Source organism: Desmodus rotundus, chromosome 11, assembly GCF_022682495.2.
Source record: "Desmodus rotundus isolate HL8 chromosome 11, HLdesRot8A.1, whole genome shotgun sequence".
NCBI lineage: Eukaryota > Metazoa > Chordata > Mammalia > Chiroptera > Phyllostomidae > Desmodus > Desmodus rotundus.
In genome coordinates, this window is record NC_071397.1 from 62988688 (window position 1) to 63008903 (window position 20216).

The 20216-nt window shown below is 37.0% G+C and overlaps 1 protein-coding gene across 2 annotated transcripts in view; it reads right to left on the bottom strand.

Moving 5' to 3' along the window:
- CDK19 (cyclin dependent kinase 19) overlaps window positions 1-20216 on the bottom strand; it is a 146349-nt gene that overhangs the window by 50883 nt on the left and 75250 nt on the right. For both annotated transcript variants that reach the window (XM_024551808.3, XM_045188678.3), the window contains 2 exons: window positions 1595-1705; window positions 37-177 (listed from right to left, as the gene is read on the bottom strand). In XM_024551808.3, coding sequence (XP_024407576.1) covers window positions 37-177; window positions 1595-1705 — 252 coding nt within the window. The remainder of the gene's footprint in view (window positions 1-36; window positions 178-1594; window positions 1706-20216) is intronic.

The following is a 20216-nucleotide window of genomic DNA, read 5'->3' on the forward strand; positions in this document are numbered from 1 at the left end:
GAAACATATTGATGAATTTAAAAGAAACATACTTACCAGATCTCTGTGAAGCACCCAATTTGCATGGAGGTAATGGATACCATCAAGAATCTGATAAAGTAATGATTTAACCATAGATCTTGGCAACTGCATGGGCTTTTTATTTGCTTTTGATGCACGATGAAACTTAATAATATGCTAAAAGTTAAAAAAATACAGTAATACAGTTATTTGTCTATGTCAATAACATATAATCAAGACTGCAGCAAATGCTCTCTATTTTAAAATTACTTCTTAAAGGCCAATAACACAAAGAATAATAATTTTAGTAACAAGGCCAACCAAAATGGAATCGATATTAGGGGTGAATGTGACAGTTTTAATGTAGGTATAATGACTAGATTTACTGAAACCATTTTCATTAAATAGGACCAAAAGGTAAAAAGGGGTGGTATTTAAAAGCCTACCTAAAAATAGTACTAGTTTTTTCCTCCAATGACAAAATAAAACATTTTTAAAAAAGAAAAAAAACTAAATCTTTACTATTCTATAAAAAATTAATTAGTACTTATTGCATTTGGGTATCATCACTATGTGTATATTTGAATTGTTGTAAAGTTTCTCCTTCTTTTGGCACAGAATAAACTTAGCAGATATTCCTAGTAGTTAATATTAAATAGGAAATAACTAGAAAAGAGGAGGGAGATTAAAATGGGCAATTTATTTGTGAAATATATAAAACTGGATCACTATAATCAAATTTTTATGTCCATATGTCATATTGTGGATTATAAAAGTATTGTAATGAAAAGGAAGAAATTCTACCTGCCTCCCATACCACCATCTCTGCCTCCATCTCTACCCGCCCTTGTTCAAAACATGCCAAAATGGGTACCTCCATGAAAAGACTGGAGGTTCTTGTCAATGTCTGCTGTTATAGCATGAACTCTGAAAGTTCCTTCAAGACACGTAAGTCTCTTCAGTTATTCCTAAACAGATTTGTAGTTTATATGCATAACAAACCACACTATATTGGATCAAAGTTTTATTATCCAAAATCTGAACTTACTGCCAAATTTAATTTTTTTACCTTAAGCAACTCCTCAGATAAAATGCTCAGATAAATGCTTTAAAAGCATTTAAAATGTTTAAATGCTCTGATTCTTAATTTTAAAAGTATGTAATTATAATTTGGCCTTCTGTTATATACTGATAAAACAGCCCTATTATTTGTAAAACCATATATATACTTCTCTCTGAGAAAATGCTTCAAGAGATTGATCTTCACTACTGTGTATACCACAAAAGAAAGCAATTTTTCACTACACATATTAGTAAACTGCCATTAATTACTTGCATAAATTACAATTTCCCACTCATTAACATTTTGCAAAGTGAAATTTCTGATCATTACAAATACTATCTTCTCAGTAAAATAAGATGATAAAATGTGTATTGCTCAAATTCTTTTGTATCTTCATTTACATTATATTATTTTGATCTATGATCAACAGAGCAAGTTTTCCTTTATGTGACTTAGCAACATGTAGTGCATACATTTATTTCTCCATTCCTATATAAAACAGTTCTAAAAATAAAGTAAATTTAGACTTACCCACAAATCATGTTCTGCATAGTCAAACAGCAGCCACACCTTCCTGTCGCTGTGAGAAAGGAACACCTTCTGCAATGCGATCACATTAGGGTGCTTCAATTCCCGCAAAAGCTGCATGCAAGAGGAAAGAAGGGTCACCATTCTGTTAACAAGTAGAGGAGAATGAGGAATTTCCTGTAACTTCAGAATGAAATTTTTGCACATTTAGATATTAAGAAAAAACACCCAAAATACCATTACTCAGAGATACAAGTAAGCTCTGTCAACACCTTGGCGCATATCTTTCCAATCCATTTTCTATGTGTATGTGTGTGTGTTTAAAAAATGAGATCATTTTAAGTGGTAAAATAAAAGTAATGTCATATCACTAAATAATTAAATATATTTTGGTGCATATTTTTTTTTTACTAGAAGAAAAGCTTCTTGAGAGGCAGCAATCATGTATTAACATTGTTTATATCCACCCTAGCACACTATACACTCAATACATATTTGACAAAAGACGGAAAGATAATTTAACAAGCCCTACATTCATCCGTGCTTAGAGCATGTGGTTGGATTTTTTGGTGTGGAAAAGTGGTCCTATAAATAGAGCAAAGGAATAGGCCTTCACAATGTAGAAGCTTCAAGCTGGACTCTGACAAATAAGAAGGAAAAGACCAAATTGGCAAGTGACAACTTAGCGCTGGCATATAACAGGCAGTTGTTTCATAAAATATTTAGCAACAATAACATTAGCTGTTCAAGGTGAAAGCCTGATAAATATGCCTGCCTCAGGCTGTCCTTAACCAGGGTTCAGATTTAATAGGTACAGAGAAACATATTCAATTTGACAAATATATTGAATGTCTTTTAAATGTAAATCTCTGTGAAGGATACAAAAAGGGAGATGGAACAAAACTTCTATTCAATACTTTCTATGTGTAGATGATTATATGTAAGTGTTTTTACCTTATTTAATCCTTATAGCAACCCTATGATATACACAGAACCTGAGGTTCAGTGTAATAAAAATAACTTGACCAAAATCAAACACCTAGAAAGAGAAGTTTTTTGTTTTTTTCTTAAATTTTTTTAGACTTTATTTATTTTTAGACAGAGGAGAAGGGAGGGAGAAAGAGAGAGAGAAAAACATCAATGTGTGGTTGTCTCTTGCATACCCCACACCGGGAACCTGGCCCACAACCCAGGCATGTGCCCTGACTGGGAATTGAACCAGTGACCCTTTGGTTTGCAGGCGGGCACTCAATCCACTGAGCCACACCAGCCAAGGGAGAAGTTTGGTTTTAAATAGATCAGCCTAGTTCCAAAGTCCATGCTTTCCACTATTGCTGAAGTGCCTGTTTTCAAAGACAACAATGCAGTGAAGAAGACACATACAAACAGATTGATGAGGCAGAAAAAACATACCCATTCTACTAACTTTAAATGAGAAAAGCATATTTTGAGTGCCTATGCTGGAAACACATACAACCAAAAAAATTCTAAAGTCCATCTCAGGGAACTTTTATAGACTATTTTTCCCTGTTGCCTAATTCTTTACTACTTTCAATGACAGATTTTCTAGTTCCTCAATTTTCGTTTTGGCTGTACCTCAGCTCTCTCTTCACCTACACCTTGACAGCCTTGCTAGAAAATGTCCTACTAGCTATGCTTTGAGCAGGATTCCCAAATATGGCTCCCTGGGTTCTCCATCCAACCCCCATGCCCTGGAACACAGCTAAGGGTTAAAGCCAGGATAGGCAGAGCTGCCCCTAGCCAACCTTCCACTTTTTATAGGTGGTCTCTGTTTTTCCTGAGGATCTAGGTGGGAAATGACCAAGGAAGACATAATAACCCTCCTTTGGTGGGAGGGAAGGAAGGGGTAAGTAGGTGGGTATTGTTCAGCTATCAGCAGCTGTCTCTCCCCACTGCCTGAGAAATGTTAAGCAGCCCTACTTCTTGCTTCAGATGCAAATGTTAGACATAAAATGCTACTAATTGATGACTGGATCAAAGACAGTGACATTTGCAGAGCTATGTCCAGTCTCTGCTTTTGAATGCTTTATTTAGGCTTCCAGACTTGGTAGAGCAATATGTTTAATGACCTCACTTGCCATCGTCATCCTTCTAACACGTGGACCCTGGTAAAAGGTCTCGCTTTAGGAAAACAACTATCTCCTCTTTCTGATCCCTTGGTACTGGTGAACTCAAGAGAGTTTGACTTTATTAAGTCTCTACCCAAAACATGTTCTCTTTGTTGCCTGCAATGGAAAGGAAGGTAAAACTCACTTCTGCATCTACGCCAGGCTATTAAAACACCAAGCATCAAGACAGACCCCTGGTGCCTGGATTCCACTTATCTGGGAGAGAGGATGTCACATGTAGCGCTATGTAATCAGTATCTCTAAAAAATTATGTTTTCTATAGTTACAAATTGTTGATCCCTCTACAGTGAATCTACTTTCAGTCCCATGTTCAAACATTATTTTGAATAGGCAGTTCACTTACATGGTTCAAAAATCAAAATTACATAAAAGGACAGATTGAGATGTCTCATTACCACTCCTACACCCAGTCACCTTAGTTCCTCTTGCTCTTAGATCAGTGATTTTCAACCTTTTTCATCTCATGGCACACAAACTAATTACTAAAACTCTGCAGCATTACAAAAAATATAGTTTTTGCTGATCTGATAAAAAAATAGGTATAATTTTGAATTATTCACACTGGAAGGATACTGCTATGTTGGCTGTTGTCATTTTTTTATCTGACAATCTAAGACAGGGGTGTCAAACTCATTTTCACCAGGGGCCACATCAGCTTCATGGTTGCCTTCAAAGGGCCAAAATAATTTTAGGACTGTATAAATGTAACTACTCCTTAACTGTTAAGGAGTTGAAATTACATTTGGTGAAAATGAGTTTGACACCCTCGGTCTAAGAGGTCAGTGCCCGTGACTAAATAGTCAGGTACAGCATGTTTTAAAAATTCTTGCAGCACACCGGTTGGAAATCACTGTCCAAGATACACAATTTTTATTAGTTGCTTGTTAATCCTTCCTGTGTTTCTTTATACAGATAAGAATATATCATTTTTTCTGCCCTTATTTATACGAAAGAGCACTCTACCTTTTTTACCTAATCTATCTTGGAAATCTCTCAGTATCAATACAATATTGGTACTACACAGAAATCTTTCTTCTTCTTCCAGCTGCATGGTATTTCGAGGTTACCTTTTTTTATTGTGGTAAAACACATAACATAAAGTTCACCATTTTAACCATTTTTAAGTATACAGATAAGTAGCATTAAGGATATTATCACTGTTGTGCAACATTCACCACTATCCTTTCTATCCTTTCTCCAGAACTTTTCCATCATCTCAAGCTGAAACTTTGTACCTTCAACAACATTTCCCCATTCCATTCCCAGCCCCTGGTAACCACTATCCTACTTTTGCTCATAAATTTGATGGCTTGCAGAACATAGCTTTTAATAGCTAAGGGTGAGATATTTAACCTGGTACAGCAATTGAAAACTGGGTACTATAAGAGTGTTTTCTGAAAGGGCTGTGAATCCAGTAAGTGCTACAGAATCCTAAAGAAAACAATACACAGAAAAGGGGGACAACGGAGAACACACCTGAGGAACTAAAGCAGAGATTAACCCAATCACCGGTTACTTTCAAGGCCGAGGTACTAATTAAATGCCAGGCCCTAAACAAATGCCACACAAAACTGTATTGCTTACCTTTATTTACTGAAACAAATAAATTAAAAGGTAAATTTCTTTATCACCATTTACTGAAGAAACAAAAACAGTAAACACTACAAATGCCCAATAATAAGAAAACTGATTCATTATGGTATATCCACTATTGTATCTTTAAATATATATGCCGAGAAAGTTTTCTGATACATTAGAAAAGACTTGTGCTCTAATATTGTGATGTAATTATATAAAAAGGCTACAAAATGTGTTTATAAAACAATAAATATACTAAAACATTAATGCAGTTATCTCTGGGTAGTGAGATTACATGTGATTCTTCTTTTTTTCTTTCTGTTTTTCTATTTTACAATTTTTCTACAATGAGCATCACCCTTGTAATTTACAGACACCCCCCCCCCCCAAAAGACAGCCCTTTCTCTCCAGAAATCGACCTGCTGGGATAAGATACTATTGCACTATCACAGCTTCTCAGGCAACACAAAGAAAGGAGATGGTCATGCTGGTACTTTCCTTAATTCTGATTTTACCAATGGACTTTAATCTCTTGTCACAAAAACATTTGCTCAACATGACATCATGTAACTAACTATAAATGTTTTAATCACATTTAAACGGGAGTTAAGTATAGCATGGCTTTCCTCTGAAAACCCCACACTAAAGGATAACATTTCCTATGCCATATACTCACAGAGTACTAATTGGTCCTAAAGGAGCCTACCGAAGAATGTGCAATGGATATGCCAAGATTTTATCTGACTCCCCTTTCAGAGCATTTAAGTAACAATAAAAAGTGTCCAATATTGCCCTGGCCAGGTGGCTCAGTTGGTTAGAGCATCATCCCCATATGCCAAGGTTGCGGGTATGATCCCCAGTCAGGGCACATACAAGAATCAACCAACAAATGCACAGATAGATGGAGTAACAAAGGGACATCCTTTTCTCCCTACCCACCCCCTCCTTTTGCTTTCTCTCTGAAATCAATCAATAAAAAAATGTTTATGGTGTCCAATTTTTACTATCCTAAATATATAACAATCTAAAGTTACAATCCTAAGTTTTTTTCTCTAAAGTACTATTTAGGATCCTGACTGAATTTGGGAAGGCTTGTGTTAGATCAACAATTACAGAATTTATCTGTACTTTTATCCACACATCTTTCTTTCCCTTTTATCCCCCATTCCTGTTCTCTAAGTCCCATGAGGCCCCCATGGGTTCCAGATTCCTTCTCAGGGTATTTGAATAGAAAGAGTCATCTTATCTTCAATACTCACTTATCTCACAGTAAATCCAACTTTTTTCTATTCTTATTTGGTATGTTATAAGTAGCAGTATGACCGATCTGACCATTGTCTTTCCCCTTGGTAAGAATGGCTTTATTTGGGAAAGCACTGAGTATATCATTTTTAAAAATGTATGGCCCATCCCCTACTCCCATCCCCAAATGAAGATAAATGAAGCAGTGTATTTTATGGTAAATAAAAGATTCACCTGACTCCACAATTCCTCAATATCCTTAAACTGAAATTTAAGAATTAGTATTTTGAAAACTGAGATTTTCATGCCTCTGACAGACTCTTTGGAAGCTGGTCTTTACGAGCACATAGATACATCACCACCTTCCAGCAGGTGGCACTCACACCCTGAAAAGAGGTCTATAAATCGGGAACCCAGTCCTGGTTCAAGGTGGCCCTAAATTTTTTTTGCTTTATTTTCCTTTAGTAAAACTGCTTAGGTACGAGTCATAAGTTTCAAGCAGGTCTATGTTCCCCACTGCCACCCAGAAGTGACAGTGAGATCGCAGGTATAATGCAAAAAGTATAGGCTTTAGAATTCAGAGACCTGAGTTTGAGTCTTGACTTAATAGCAGCATGACATAAACCAGACTGTTTAACCTCTCTGGGCCTCATGGGAGAATAAAAATATCTACTGCCAAACATACACACAGTTTCTGTAAGAATTAAATGAATGTAAGTACATTAACTATATAACAATGCTTAGAACATATTAAGTACGTACTTGACAAATTATAGTTATTACTCTTATTATAACCACCACTATAATCAAAAATGGTATGAGGACTAAATGACATGATACATGTAGAATCCCTGGCATACTATAAGTTCTTAATAAATAACAACTGTTATTGTTGTACTAAGTGAAATGGGCTACCCACTCCAGGTAGGAAGAGATACTTGTTACAGAGAAATAAGCTCCGATGGGGAAAGCCATAGCATTTCCTCACCAAAGTGTCTACAACACTCCTTCAGCACATCAATACTACAGATGTATCGAAGTTATTTCCCTTTTCCAATCTGGCCTCCTTTTCTCTCTGACATCAAGTACTACATGTACTTGGTCTGAGAGAGGTACTTGAAACCAAGTGAGGTCTGTGATAAGTAAGTTTACATCCCTTCAACTATAATACCATATATGTTCTTTTTAAGGAATGAGTATTTAATCTTTTATGAGTATTGCATATGAGTAAACTGTATATACTTCTTATCAAACAATGGGACTCTGAATATACAATTATACAATGTTTAAATATGAAAAATGAAACAGCTGCAAATCAAAATAAAGACTTTACAAAGTTAAACCTAAATCACCTGGGACTCTCAGGGGTGTTCTGATTCATTGAGGGGTAATCAGAAAATCTTTTTTGTTTCACTGCTTCATCCTGAACACCTTCTCAACCTTCACAATTACCAAAACTAAATTTGTCTTTGACTCTGGGGTTTTTTTTGGTTTTTGGTTTTTTTTGTGCATTGAGGTTTCAATAAATAAATAAACTCCTAACAAATATTTATTTCCTTATTAATCCTTTGAGGGGAAAAACTAATTTAAAACTCTTTATTTAAGTCCTGGCTTAAAAAAGAAAGTATTGTCTTATTCTCCAGAATTCTGTCTCTAGTCCTCTCTCCCTCCTCTATTCTGCAGTCTATATTGAGATCTCACCCATGTGTCTGAAGTTTAGCTACTATTTCCATGGAAAAATCCTAACTCTCAATCTGTAGCCCTAATCTTGCTCCTAAACTCTGACATCAATTTCCCACTATGCATGTATACATCCACATGGAAATCTCACTGTACCTCAAAATCCACAGATCCCAAACTGAACATCACTTGCCCACTTCCTTGTGCTTTAGTGTCCACTATTTCCGCACTTACACCAGTATTTCCCAATCACCAAGGTGGGCTCAAAATGTTATAATCAATCAGTGCTCAGTCTCTGAACAAGTGCCACATACTCTGCCTTTTAAAGTATCACTTGTAAATTCTCACCTTGATGGTATTTACACATATTCTGTGCTCTGTACCTGGAAACACCTTCCTTATCCTCTTTGCCTGATTAATCTTCACTTCTTTTTTAGAAAGGAAGAAATTTCCACAAAGAACAAATGTTGGTGAGGATGTGGAGAAAAGGGAACACTTGTGCACTGTTGGTGGGCAACCAGACTGGTGCAGCCACTACAGAAAACAGTATGGAGGGTCTCCCCAAAATTAAAAATTGAACTGCATTCTGACCTAGCAGTTCCACTTCTGGGTATATATCAAAATAAACCCAAAAGACTAATTCAAAAGAATATATGTACCCCTATGTTCATTGCAGCAGTATTTACAACAGCCAAGCTATAGAAGCAAACCAAGTGCCTATCAACAGACAATTGGATAAGAAAGTTGTACTACATATATACGATGGAATATTCCTCAGCCATAAAACAAATGAAATCTTACCATTTGCAACAGCATGGATGGACTTTGAGAGTATTATGCTAAGTGAAATAAGTCACTCAGAGAAAAACAAATACTACATGATTTCACTTATATGTAGAATCTAAAGAAAAAAATTAACAAAAAACCAAAATCGAAACAGACTCACCGACAAAGAGAACAGACTGATAACTGCCAGAGGGGAGGGACGTTAGGGGACTGGATGAAAAAGGTGAAGAAATTAAGAACTACAAATTGATAGACACAAAACAGTCACAGGGATGTAAAGTACAGCATAGAGAATATAGTCAATAATATTATAATACCTATGTATGGCCCTGGCCAGCTAGCTCAGTTGGTTAGAGTGTCATCCCCATATGCCAAAGTTGTAGGTTCAATCCCTGGTCAGGGCACATACAAGAAACAATCAATGAATGCATAAATAAGTGGAACAACAAATAGATGTTCCTCCCTCCCTCTCTCTCTCTCAAATCAATAAAAATTTTTTTTTAAAACTATGTATGGTGCCAAGTAGGTACTAGAAATATCAGGATAATCCTTTATAAAGTATGCGACTGTCTAACCACTATGCTATACACCTGAAACTAATACAAAATAATATTGAATGTAAACTGTAATTGAAAAATAAGGTTTTTTAAAAAAGACTAACTTATTAGTACTTCTAGGATACCTTCCCTAAAACTCCTAGCCACTAACTGCATCAAATTACAACACGGTTTCATTATCTACCTTCCCTATAGACTGTAAGGTCCTGCAGGGTTGCAGTGCAGGGAAATAAAGCCTCAAAACCTCTGGCTGTAAAAACCTGTGAGAGTTGCAGCAGTGGGAGAAACTCCCAGCCTTACAGGAGAGAGCACTGGGGAGACCCACCGAGTCCTAAAACGTATACAAGCCAATCCGCCCAGGAATCAGCAGCAGAAGCCCAATTTGCTTGTGGGTAGTGAAAGCCAGCTGAGAGCTGAGCAAGCAGCATTCTTCCTTCTAGGACCCCCCGCCCCACATAAAGCGCGCACAACCCAGCAATGTGGGTTGCCTCACCCTGGTGAACACCTGAGGCTCCGCCCCTTACTATGTAACAGGCAGACTGTGACCAAAAAAAACATGGCCCAAATGAAAGAATAGATCAAAACTCCAGAAAAAATATAACTAATCAATGAACAGATAGTCAACCTATCAGATGCAGGGTTCAAAACACTGGTAATCAAGATGCTCACAGAAATGGTTGAGTATGGTCGCAAAATAGAGGAAAAAGTGAAGGCTATGAAAAATGAAGTAAAGGAAAATATACAAGGAACAGCAAAGGGAAGGAAACTGGGACTCAAATCCACTGTCTGGACCAGAAGGAAGAAATAAACATTCAACCAGAACAGAATGAAGAAACAAGAGTTCAAAAAAATAAGGAGAGGCTTAGGAACTTCTGGGACAACTTTAAACATTCCAACATCTGAATCACAGGGGTGCCAGAAGGAGAAGAGGAAGAGCAAGAAATTGAAAAGTTATTTGAAAAAATAATGGAGAACTTCCCCAATCTGGCAAAAGAAACAGACTTCCAGGAAGTCTAGGAAGCTCAGAGAGTCCCAAAGAAGGTGGACCCAAGGAAGCACACACCAAGGCACATCACGATTGCATTACCCAAGATTAAAAAGAAGGAGAGAATCTTAAAAGCAGCAAGAGAAAAGGAGAGAGTTACCTACAAAGGAGTTCCCATAAGACTGTCAGCTGATTTCTCAAAAGAAACCTTGCAGGCAAGAAGGGGCTGGAAAGAAGTATTCCAAGTCATGACAGGCAAGGACCTACATCCAAGATTGCTCTCTCCAGCAAAGCTATCATTTAGAATGGAAGGGCAGATAAAGTGCTTCCCAGATAAGGTCAAGTTAAAGGAGTTCACCATCACCAAGCCCTTATTATAGGAAATGTTAAAGGGACTTATCTAAGAAAAAGATGATGATCAAAAATATGAACAGTAAAATGACAACAAACTCACAACTACCAACAATGGAACCTAAAAAAATAAAATAAAATAAGCAAACAACTAGAACAGGAACAGAATCACAGAGATGGAGATCACATGGAGGGTTATCAGGGGGAGGGGGAGGAAGGAGAATGGGGGAAAAGGTACAGAGAATAAGTAGCATAAATGGTAGGTACAAAATAGAGAGGGGGAGGTTAAGAATAGTATGGGAAATGGAGAAGACAAAGAACTTATATGTACGACCCATGGACATGAACTATGGGGGTGGGTGAGAACCTGGTGGGGGGAGTGCAGGGCAGGGGGGAATAAAGGGGAGTAAAAAAATGGGAGAACTTTATAGCACAATCAATTAAATATATTTTTTACAAAAGGAAAATACAGAATATGCAATACAGCAGAGCTAACCTAGTCTGAAAAGTCAGAGAAGTTGCTCCAAATGAAGATGAAACTGAGGATTACAGATTCTCCACCAGCAAGAAAGTGTACTAGCAAGTATTCTCATCATGAATACACTGGTTCTAAGAACTCCTTCTTTTGGGAGCAAATGTCAAATGAAACCCTTAATTTATTCTAAATTTGCTATCGCAGACATCTGTCAGTAGGTAACTGAGCACATATTTTTTTTCCTTCCAGATGAAAATTTATAAAACAACCCCACACAGGACTTGGCACAAAGTAGGTACTCAGCAGTTTTGTTGAATGAGAAAATGAAAGCAATAGTACATGAAATGTGGCTTTTATGTAAACATGTTGGTTAGATAACATTTATTGTACAGTGAAAGAATATTTTCAAATCTGTTATCTTTTATATACCACAAATGCTCCAACAAGATAAGAATGTTCAAAGGATTTAATAAGTCTGAAAAATAACCTGGAGCTGGTATTTGATTAAGCAAAATAAAGTAGTAATTTTCTCCTAAATGGCTATAATAAATTCATTTTTTTATCTCACTGTACTCTCAAGCTATCTAGTTTTACACCTAACCCAGATCTTTATAACATATTTCTAAAATAAACAGTTTACATTTTCCTTAGTAAAAACAGGCAACTAAGTAGCCCTGGAATTCATCCCTTCACACACACATACACACACACATGCACACAGAGACACACACTCCTAGACCATGCTGGAGAATCTACAGGGAGAGGTAAGGGCGTTTGCTCTCTCAAGGAACCTGTCTAATACCTGCTGGATGTTTCAGTTTTTAGAATGACTGTAATTATTGTCAGACACCCCAGCCCTGAAACTACAAGAAACTGAACATTCTTTAATTTCTTTTATCTTTATCAGAGGACAAGCTGATTGATTTTTTTTTTTTTTTAAGAGAGAAGGGAAGGGAGGGAGAGAGGGAAGGACAGAAACATTGATGTGAGAGAAAGAGAGTGAGTGGTTACCTCTCATACACACCCCTACCAGGACCGAAACCTACAACCCAGGTATGTGCCCTGAGAGGGAATGGAACCCGTGATCTTTCAGTTTATGGGACGATGCTCCAACCAACTGAGCCACACCCACCAAGACAGTTTTGATTAATTATTAATTGCTAAATTACCAGTGCCAGTAATTGAACGTATTTCACTTTACAATACTTGTAGAGAAGATAAACACATGAAGTCAAGACTCAAATAAATTAATCATTTATAGTACCTGAGACCTCCCAGGAATTTTAACTGTGGTAATGAGGAAAGCTACTAAATGATCTGACCTAAATACAACCCAGGAAATGTCTATTTTTTCAATTAAGCAGAAAATTCACTTCCTTCCTAATCTGCTAAGAAACCTTTATATGCATTATAAGAAAACAGAGACAGGGTGGGGGTTTCTACAATGAAGTAAACAATTTCTTTTCTATTAAACATTACTAGATTTAATCAATAAATCCTAAATATTTTCACTACGAACGTTAACTTTAATTTTTTAAAAAAGATTCATCGTGACATGTATCTTACAATGCGTTTTGGGGCAGGAGGGCCAGTTCACAATATCTGACACATCTAACGGTAGCTCACTCACTAAGTGAAAAAGGCGACATTATGCTAGTAGGTCAACAGGACCAAAGTTAACTTAGTCATTTAAACTCAGCCAACATTTTCTGAACACTCATATATACAAGGCACTGTGTAGTTTTAAGAACTTAATTAATTAAAAGTCTAATGAGTCTTTAATGCCTTTACAATGGTGTTATCATTCATTTCATATGTTCCAGTACCTTGGAAAAACTTAATTTAAATGATCACCAAATTTCTGAACCTTGAAATATCATGCAGTTTGCTTTTCACAGCATTTTTATATGATGAAGTAATAGATCAAAAACAACGGAACATCTTTCTTTTATAAGAATAATTTTAAACTATTCTTGGATTGTAAATATTGTGATTTTAGCATCCTAAAATAGTTGGCATTACTAAGTAACATTCTTCATGAACAAAAGCATATTACATTTATTAAGAAAGCATATATTTTCTCTATGGAAGGAAGTGTAACAATTCTAATTGTGTTTTAAATCCATAGGAACCATTAAAGGAGTTACATAAATAATGCTGAACTTCTATTCTGAGCTTAGGTTAGGCAGATTATAAAAAGAAAAAAATAAGTTAATTATTTTACAGATGTAAAACTTTTCCTGAATTCCACATCTAACACTTAACTTTTAAGCTTTCTTTTAAAGGATGCTCAAGTGTAAAGAAATAATAAATATACCAATTTATGTAATATTTTTATAGTATTTTACTTGATAGTAAACCTTAGAATAAGCAATCCCTCTGTATAAAAAAAAAAACCCAAGTCATAAAACTTGTACTGCATCTACTCATTAAAAGTATCCATCAGAGCCTGACTGGTGTGACTCAGTTGGCTGGGTGTTGTCTCACAGAGCAAGGGGATGCCAGTTCAATTCCTGTTCAGGGTACATGCCTGGGTTGCGGGTTCAGTCACCAATCAGGGCACATACGAAAGGCAATCAGTCAGTGCTTTTCTCACGCATTGATGTTTCTCTCCCTTTCTCCTGCCCTTCCCTTCCCTCTAAAAATAAATTATAAAATCTTTTTTTTTAAAGTATCCATCACTGAACCACCCATGAGTGCAATCATTTATCAAATTTTAATTTAAAAATCATGATAGGAATATCTAATGAATGACGCATAAACAGTATGCACTATATGATCCCAGCTAATATTGATACTGAGGATTTAGGAATTATACTTTGAGAACCACTACCTAAAATCATGGCAAAGAGTCTTTCTATAGAAAGATTAGTTTAAAGAAATAGTACATAATCTGAAGAATAGTTAGTCAGTCATTATCTGGACATGCCTAAGATGGTCACAGGCTCTGACAGACTCAATTAAACAGGAAACAGGAGCTTAAGTGTGCCACTCCACAAGGGCTACATGTATATCGAAAGAGCACTTTAAATCCTTCAGTGGAAAGCAGCAGATAATCAATCGATAAATATTTAGAGCTATGGATATATTAAACACTTCAACTAACATTTACAATAGCACTCTGGAAACCTTCTGAGATAGAGAAATAAATCTCCTTGTTACAGAAGTCTTTGATTCCATTAGAAAATAACTCTTGTTTTAAAGATTCAATTTTTTTCTCCTCCTGTTAAACACACTTTAAATGGCGAATCTAAAAAAACAAAAGAGAAGATTCCCAGGTGCCAGGAACAAAGACAGAAATCATATCAGAGCCGAAAGAAGGAGTTGATGTATAAAGCCCATGGGGATCTGAGACCTGGATATAGGCCCTAGGAGCTGAGGTTCTAAATTCAAACTTAAATATATTGACTTCCAGGCAAGATGATGGTATAGGTAAATGCTGTACTTGCCTCCTCCCACAACCACAAAAAAATTACAACTACAGAATAACCATCATGCAGAACTGCCTGAAATCGACTTCCAGCCAAGATGGAGGCGTAGGTAGATACATTTTGCCTCCTCACACAATCAAAAGAAGGACAACAAATTTAAGAACAAAAAAACAACCAGAACTGCCAGAAAATTAAACTGTATGGAAGTCCAACAACCAAAGAGTTAAAGAAGAAACATTCATCCAGACCAGTGGAGGGGTGGACACAGGTGGAGAGGATGTTCAGCAAGGTGGTGGTTGGTTGGAGGACTGGGCAAGCAAGGAAGCGATTGGTGGCCGCACATTCCCGTGCAGATAAACTGGGAGGAACAACTGGGAAGCGAAACAGACCACGCAGCCGAGAGGGTTCCAGCATGGGGAAATAAAGCCTCAAAACCCAAAAACCTATGGGGGTTGTGGCGGCAAGAGAAAATCCCAGACTCACAAGAGAGTTCACTGGAGAGACCCACAAGGTCCTGAAACGTATACAAGCCCACCCACCTGGGAATCAGCACCAGAAGGGCCCAATTTGCTTGTGGGTAGTGGGGGAAGTGACTGAAAGCCAGCTGAGAGCTAAGCAAGCAGCATTCTTCCCTCTCAGACCCCTCCCCCCATACAGCGCCCATAACCCAGCAATGTGGGTTGCCCCACCCTGCTGAACACCTAAGGCTCCGCCCCTTACTATGTAACAGGCAGATGGAGACAAAAAAAATATGGTCCAAATGAAAGAATAGATCAAAGCTCCAGAAAAAATATAACTAAACAATGAACAGATAGTCAACCTATCAGATGCAGGGTTCAAAACACTGGTAATCAAGATGCTCACAGAAATGGTTGAGTATGGTCGCAAAATAGAGGAAAAAGTGAAGGCTATGAAAAATGAAGTAAAGGAAAATATACAAGGAACAGCAAAGGGAAGGAAACTGGGACTCAAATCCACTGTCTGGACCAGAAGGAAGAAATAAACATTCAACCAGAACAGAATGAAGAAACAAGAGTTCAAAAAAATAAGGAGAGGCTTAGGAACTTCTGGGACAACTTTAAACATTCCAACATCTGAATCACAGGGGTGCCAGAAGGAGAAGAGGAAGAGCAAGAAATTGAAAAGTTATTTGAAAAAATAATGGAGAACTTCCCCAATCTGGCAAAAGAAACAGACTTCCAGGAAGTCTAGGAAGCTCAGAGAGTCCCAAAGAAGGTGGACCCAAGGAAGCACACACCAAGGCACATCACGATTGCATTACCCAAGATTAAAAAGAAGGAGAGAATCTTAAAAGCAGCAAGAGAAAAGGAGAGAGTTACCTACAAAGGAGTTCCCATAAGACTGTCAGCTGATTTCTCAAAAGAAACCTTGCAGGCAAGAAGGGGCTGGAAAGAAGTATTCCAAGTCATGACAGGCAAGGACCTACATCCAAGACTGCTCTCTCCAGCAAAGCTTTCATTTAGAATGGAAGGGCAGATAAAGTGCTTCCCAGATAAGGTCAAGTTAAAGGAGTTCACCATCACCAAGCCCTTATTATAGGAAATGTTAAAGGGACTTATCTAAGAAAAAGATGATGATCAAAAATATGAACAGTAAAATGACAACAAACTCACAACTACCAACAATGGAACCTAAAAAAAAAGAACAAAAATGAACTAAGCAAACAACTAGAGCAGGAACAGAATCACAGAGATGGAGATCACATGGATGGTTATCAGTGGGGAGGGGGAGGAGAGAGAATGGGGGAAAAGGTACAGGGAATAAAAAGCATAAATGGTAGGTACAAAATAGAGAGGGGGAGGTTAAGAATAGTATAGGAAATGGAGAAGACAAAGAACTTATATGTACGACCCATGGACATGAACTAAGGGGCGGCGGGAGGGGATGATGGTGGGAGAAGGGTACTGAGTGGAAGGGAATAAAGGGGAGTAAAAAAATGGGACAACTGTAATGGCATAATCAATTAAATATATTTAAAAAAATAGAAGATAATGTCTTAGCTGTGTAATTTTGAGGTAGTAAAAAGAGACCCCCCCCACAGGGCCCAGAGCCTAGGAAGAGGTTAAGTAAGAAGTTGGTAAAAAGAGGACTTAAAACACTCGATCCACTGGTCTGGTAAAGCAGCAAGGAAGTTTGCCGTATGTCCTGGGCCTCTGTGTTGTGCGGCATGCAGGACACACCAAAGGCAAAGGGAAAACCTTAAAATCAAATGGAGAAAATAGACTGTCTAGAAAGGGACGACACCCCAGACAGCAGGCATCACATAAGCAGCAACCAAGGCCAGAGGACCATGGAGAAATCTTCAAAGTGCTGAAAAAACTACTAACTTCTAATTCTATATCTAGTTAAATTATATTTCAAAAGTAAGGGCAAAACAGACATTATTCAGTCAAAGACCAAACACAATTTGTTTAGTGTTGCTGAAAGAAACACTAAAAATATACGTCAATAAGGAGTGTGTGCAGAAAACAATCATGTAAGTAAATCTATGTATGCCCTGACTGTAAAGAAACTAAAAATATACAAAGTTGGGGTCTAGGCACTTGGGGGAGAGGTTAAGTGAAAACAAGGCAGAACTAAAATAAGAGAAAGAAACAGGAGGGAGAGAGCTGAGCTCAAGAGTTCTAAAGTCCCTGCCTGGAGGAAGCTAGATTAACTTGAGAATTTAAGTCAAATATGTGTGTAAAAATGCAAGAGTAATTACTAATTTAGGAAAAATATAAGTTATTTCTAAAGCAGAAGTTTAGGGGGGAAAAGGAAATAATGAAAACTCAACACTGCAGAAGTCAGGAAAAACAGGGGTATCAAAGCATCACAGTAAATTTGAAAATAAGACAACAGAAATAACTCTAAATATATGAACACATTAATGTTAATAGATTAAATGCTCCTAACTTAAAAAGGATATTTAAATTAGAAAGAATATTAAATTTAAAAGAATATGAAAATTAATTTCACAGAAATCAACTTTGTGTTACTAATTCTCTTGAATAAAAGAGCTAAAATAGTAAGCAGAATGGTTTTTTATAACATGCCAGTGGCTTTGACAAGTGTCAAAAAGACAAGTGTTCTGAAAACCCCGATTCGCCAAGTTACATAGCAGCAAATGCAATTCGAATTCCCCAGTGTGTTCAGACTTGTTCTTTGGAGAATCAATGAACTTCTCTGCAATATCCTACTCCCATTTCTCAAGAAAAGCTCTGGACAAGGCAGTGATTCAAGGGATAAAGAGTGACTTTTAAGACATTGGACAAAACTTCTTTCATGATCTTTGGCACAGTCTTTGATGCTAATGTAAAAGCCATGATTCATAGCGACCTATGGAGCTCCTTCTTTCACCAAAGCAGCAAAAACAGATGTGTTACCAGGTACTCCATCAGTTTTAATAGCAAGTCACTTTTCACTTTTTCTCTCTCAATGATCTTTCCAATTTCCAGAATGGGTTCACAAAACAAGAGTCCTCAATGGCATCAGCATGCTCTTAAAGGACGAGAGAGAAACTAGCTTCACTAAGAAACGTCAGAATGTCATATGGTTACATGTGGAAAGAAAATGGTATAACTTCCAATTCCTTTAAAACCTTTATTTGGGATTACAAGGCAAAAATGCCAATAATTCTAGAAGAATAATTCTAGAAGAATAATTCTAGAAGAATAATTCTGTCATCTGAAAGAGGCCTTCACCGTTATGCCTCCAATCACAAAACATCCGGAGTTCAGAGAGCTTCATCTAAATCTCTCCAATCATATTGTTAGTTTTACTTATAAGATTTTGTAAGATGAGGCTTTTGTTTTGGGACAAACCCAAATAGGGAAAAGGTTCCAGCCTTTTCAAATTAAGGCACCTTCTTGTCAAAACAATTCACACTGTCCAATATGTTTTCTGGCTGGCAGACTGAGGGGCTTCAGCTTTGTTGGCTTGGGGCTTCCATTAGTAAGAACCTTGCCAGGTAAGAAAAAGCATGACTTTCTATGCCTGTACACTCAGTCCTTAGAATAAGATCAAAGGACACACAAGTTTTGTCCTACTTTCTTTTATCTTTTTTATTGTATTTTAAAAATATTTTTCCATCTCTCCTCAGCCCTTGTGGTAATAAGATCAGGTACAAAAATATTTTTCCATTTAAACTAAACTGCATAAATACAGAGGGCATGGTAAGTGTTCCTTGTTTCTCATCAATGGGAAACCATTTAATCTATCTCCGCATGGAGCAACAATCAAAGCTGTATATGATCTAACTAGATATAATAATGATCCATGACACCTATACTTGTTTAAAGTAAAAGAAGCTAAAAAACACCTGAATAATTTTGACTTTGAGGGGGAAAAAAGCTTTCAAAAGGCAATTTTCAAACTAACAGAAAAATATATTTAAAAAAAATTTTTTAAAATGGTTTCCACTTTCAGTTCACAGACTCCAAAGTCCTAAACTCCATTCATGGATACAGGTAAAGAGTTCCTGACCTTTTATCTCTTAAGTCATTATAAAATATGGATTTGAAATGAAAAAAACTGTCAAGTATTGGGCTTGATCATTGTGATAGAATGTCTTTCTCAAAGATGGCAGATGGCCCCAATAGTGTCTCTGGGACACATGTTCTTCTGGAACATGCCACTCTCCCAGCCAGAGGAGGTGAAATCTGTCTGGGTATATATGACTCCCTTGTAACCAACAGAATGCAGAAGTGACAATGCATAGCTTTGTCCAAAAGAACAAAACAATGCAACTTTCTCCTTGTTCACTTTAACACGTAAACTTGGTCTATGCTGACGCCACCATGCTGTGAAGAATCAAGGCCACATGTATGCAACTCTGGTCAACAGTCCTGGTCTCTCTGAGTTCTCCCAGCCCAGCTGCCAAACATGGTGGTGAACAAGCCTTCAAATTATCAAATGATTATTCAAGTTATTCCAGCCCCCAGCAATTGATTCCAACCTTCAAGTCCTCCTGGCTGAAACCCTAGTCAGTATAGAGCTGAGAAAACCATCCTCATTTGTACCCTTTTGGAGTTGCCAAGTCACAGAATCCATGCATAGTAAAAAAGGTGTTTTATGCCACTGGTTTGGAATAGGCATTAAGCAACAATACAATTGGAAAACTGTCTTAGGAGGAAAAAGTTAATCCTATTTCTAAAATTGCATGTTTTTTGGCCTGAATAAAGTTAGTTTCCCTATCTATTGTACAAAAGATTAATTACATTAAATGCACTAAAATTATATATGGGCTTTCTCTTGTGTGTCTACAAAAGATGGGAGGGAAACTATTAGGAGATACTTTAGGAGTTAATTGAGTATTATATTAGCAAAGGCAAATTAACACCAGCTGCTTTGTCATCAGGTTCTTCTCCTAAGAAGAAGAAAGGACTTCG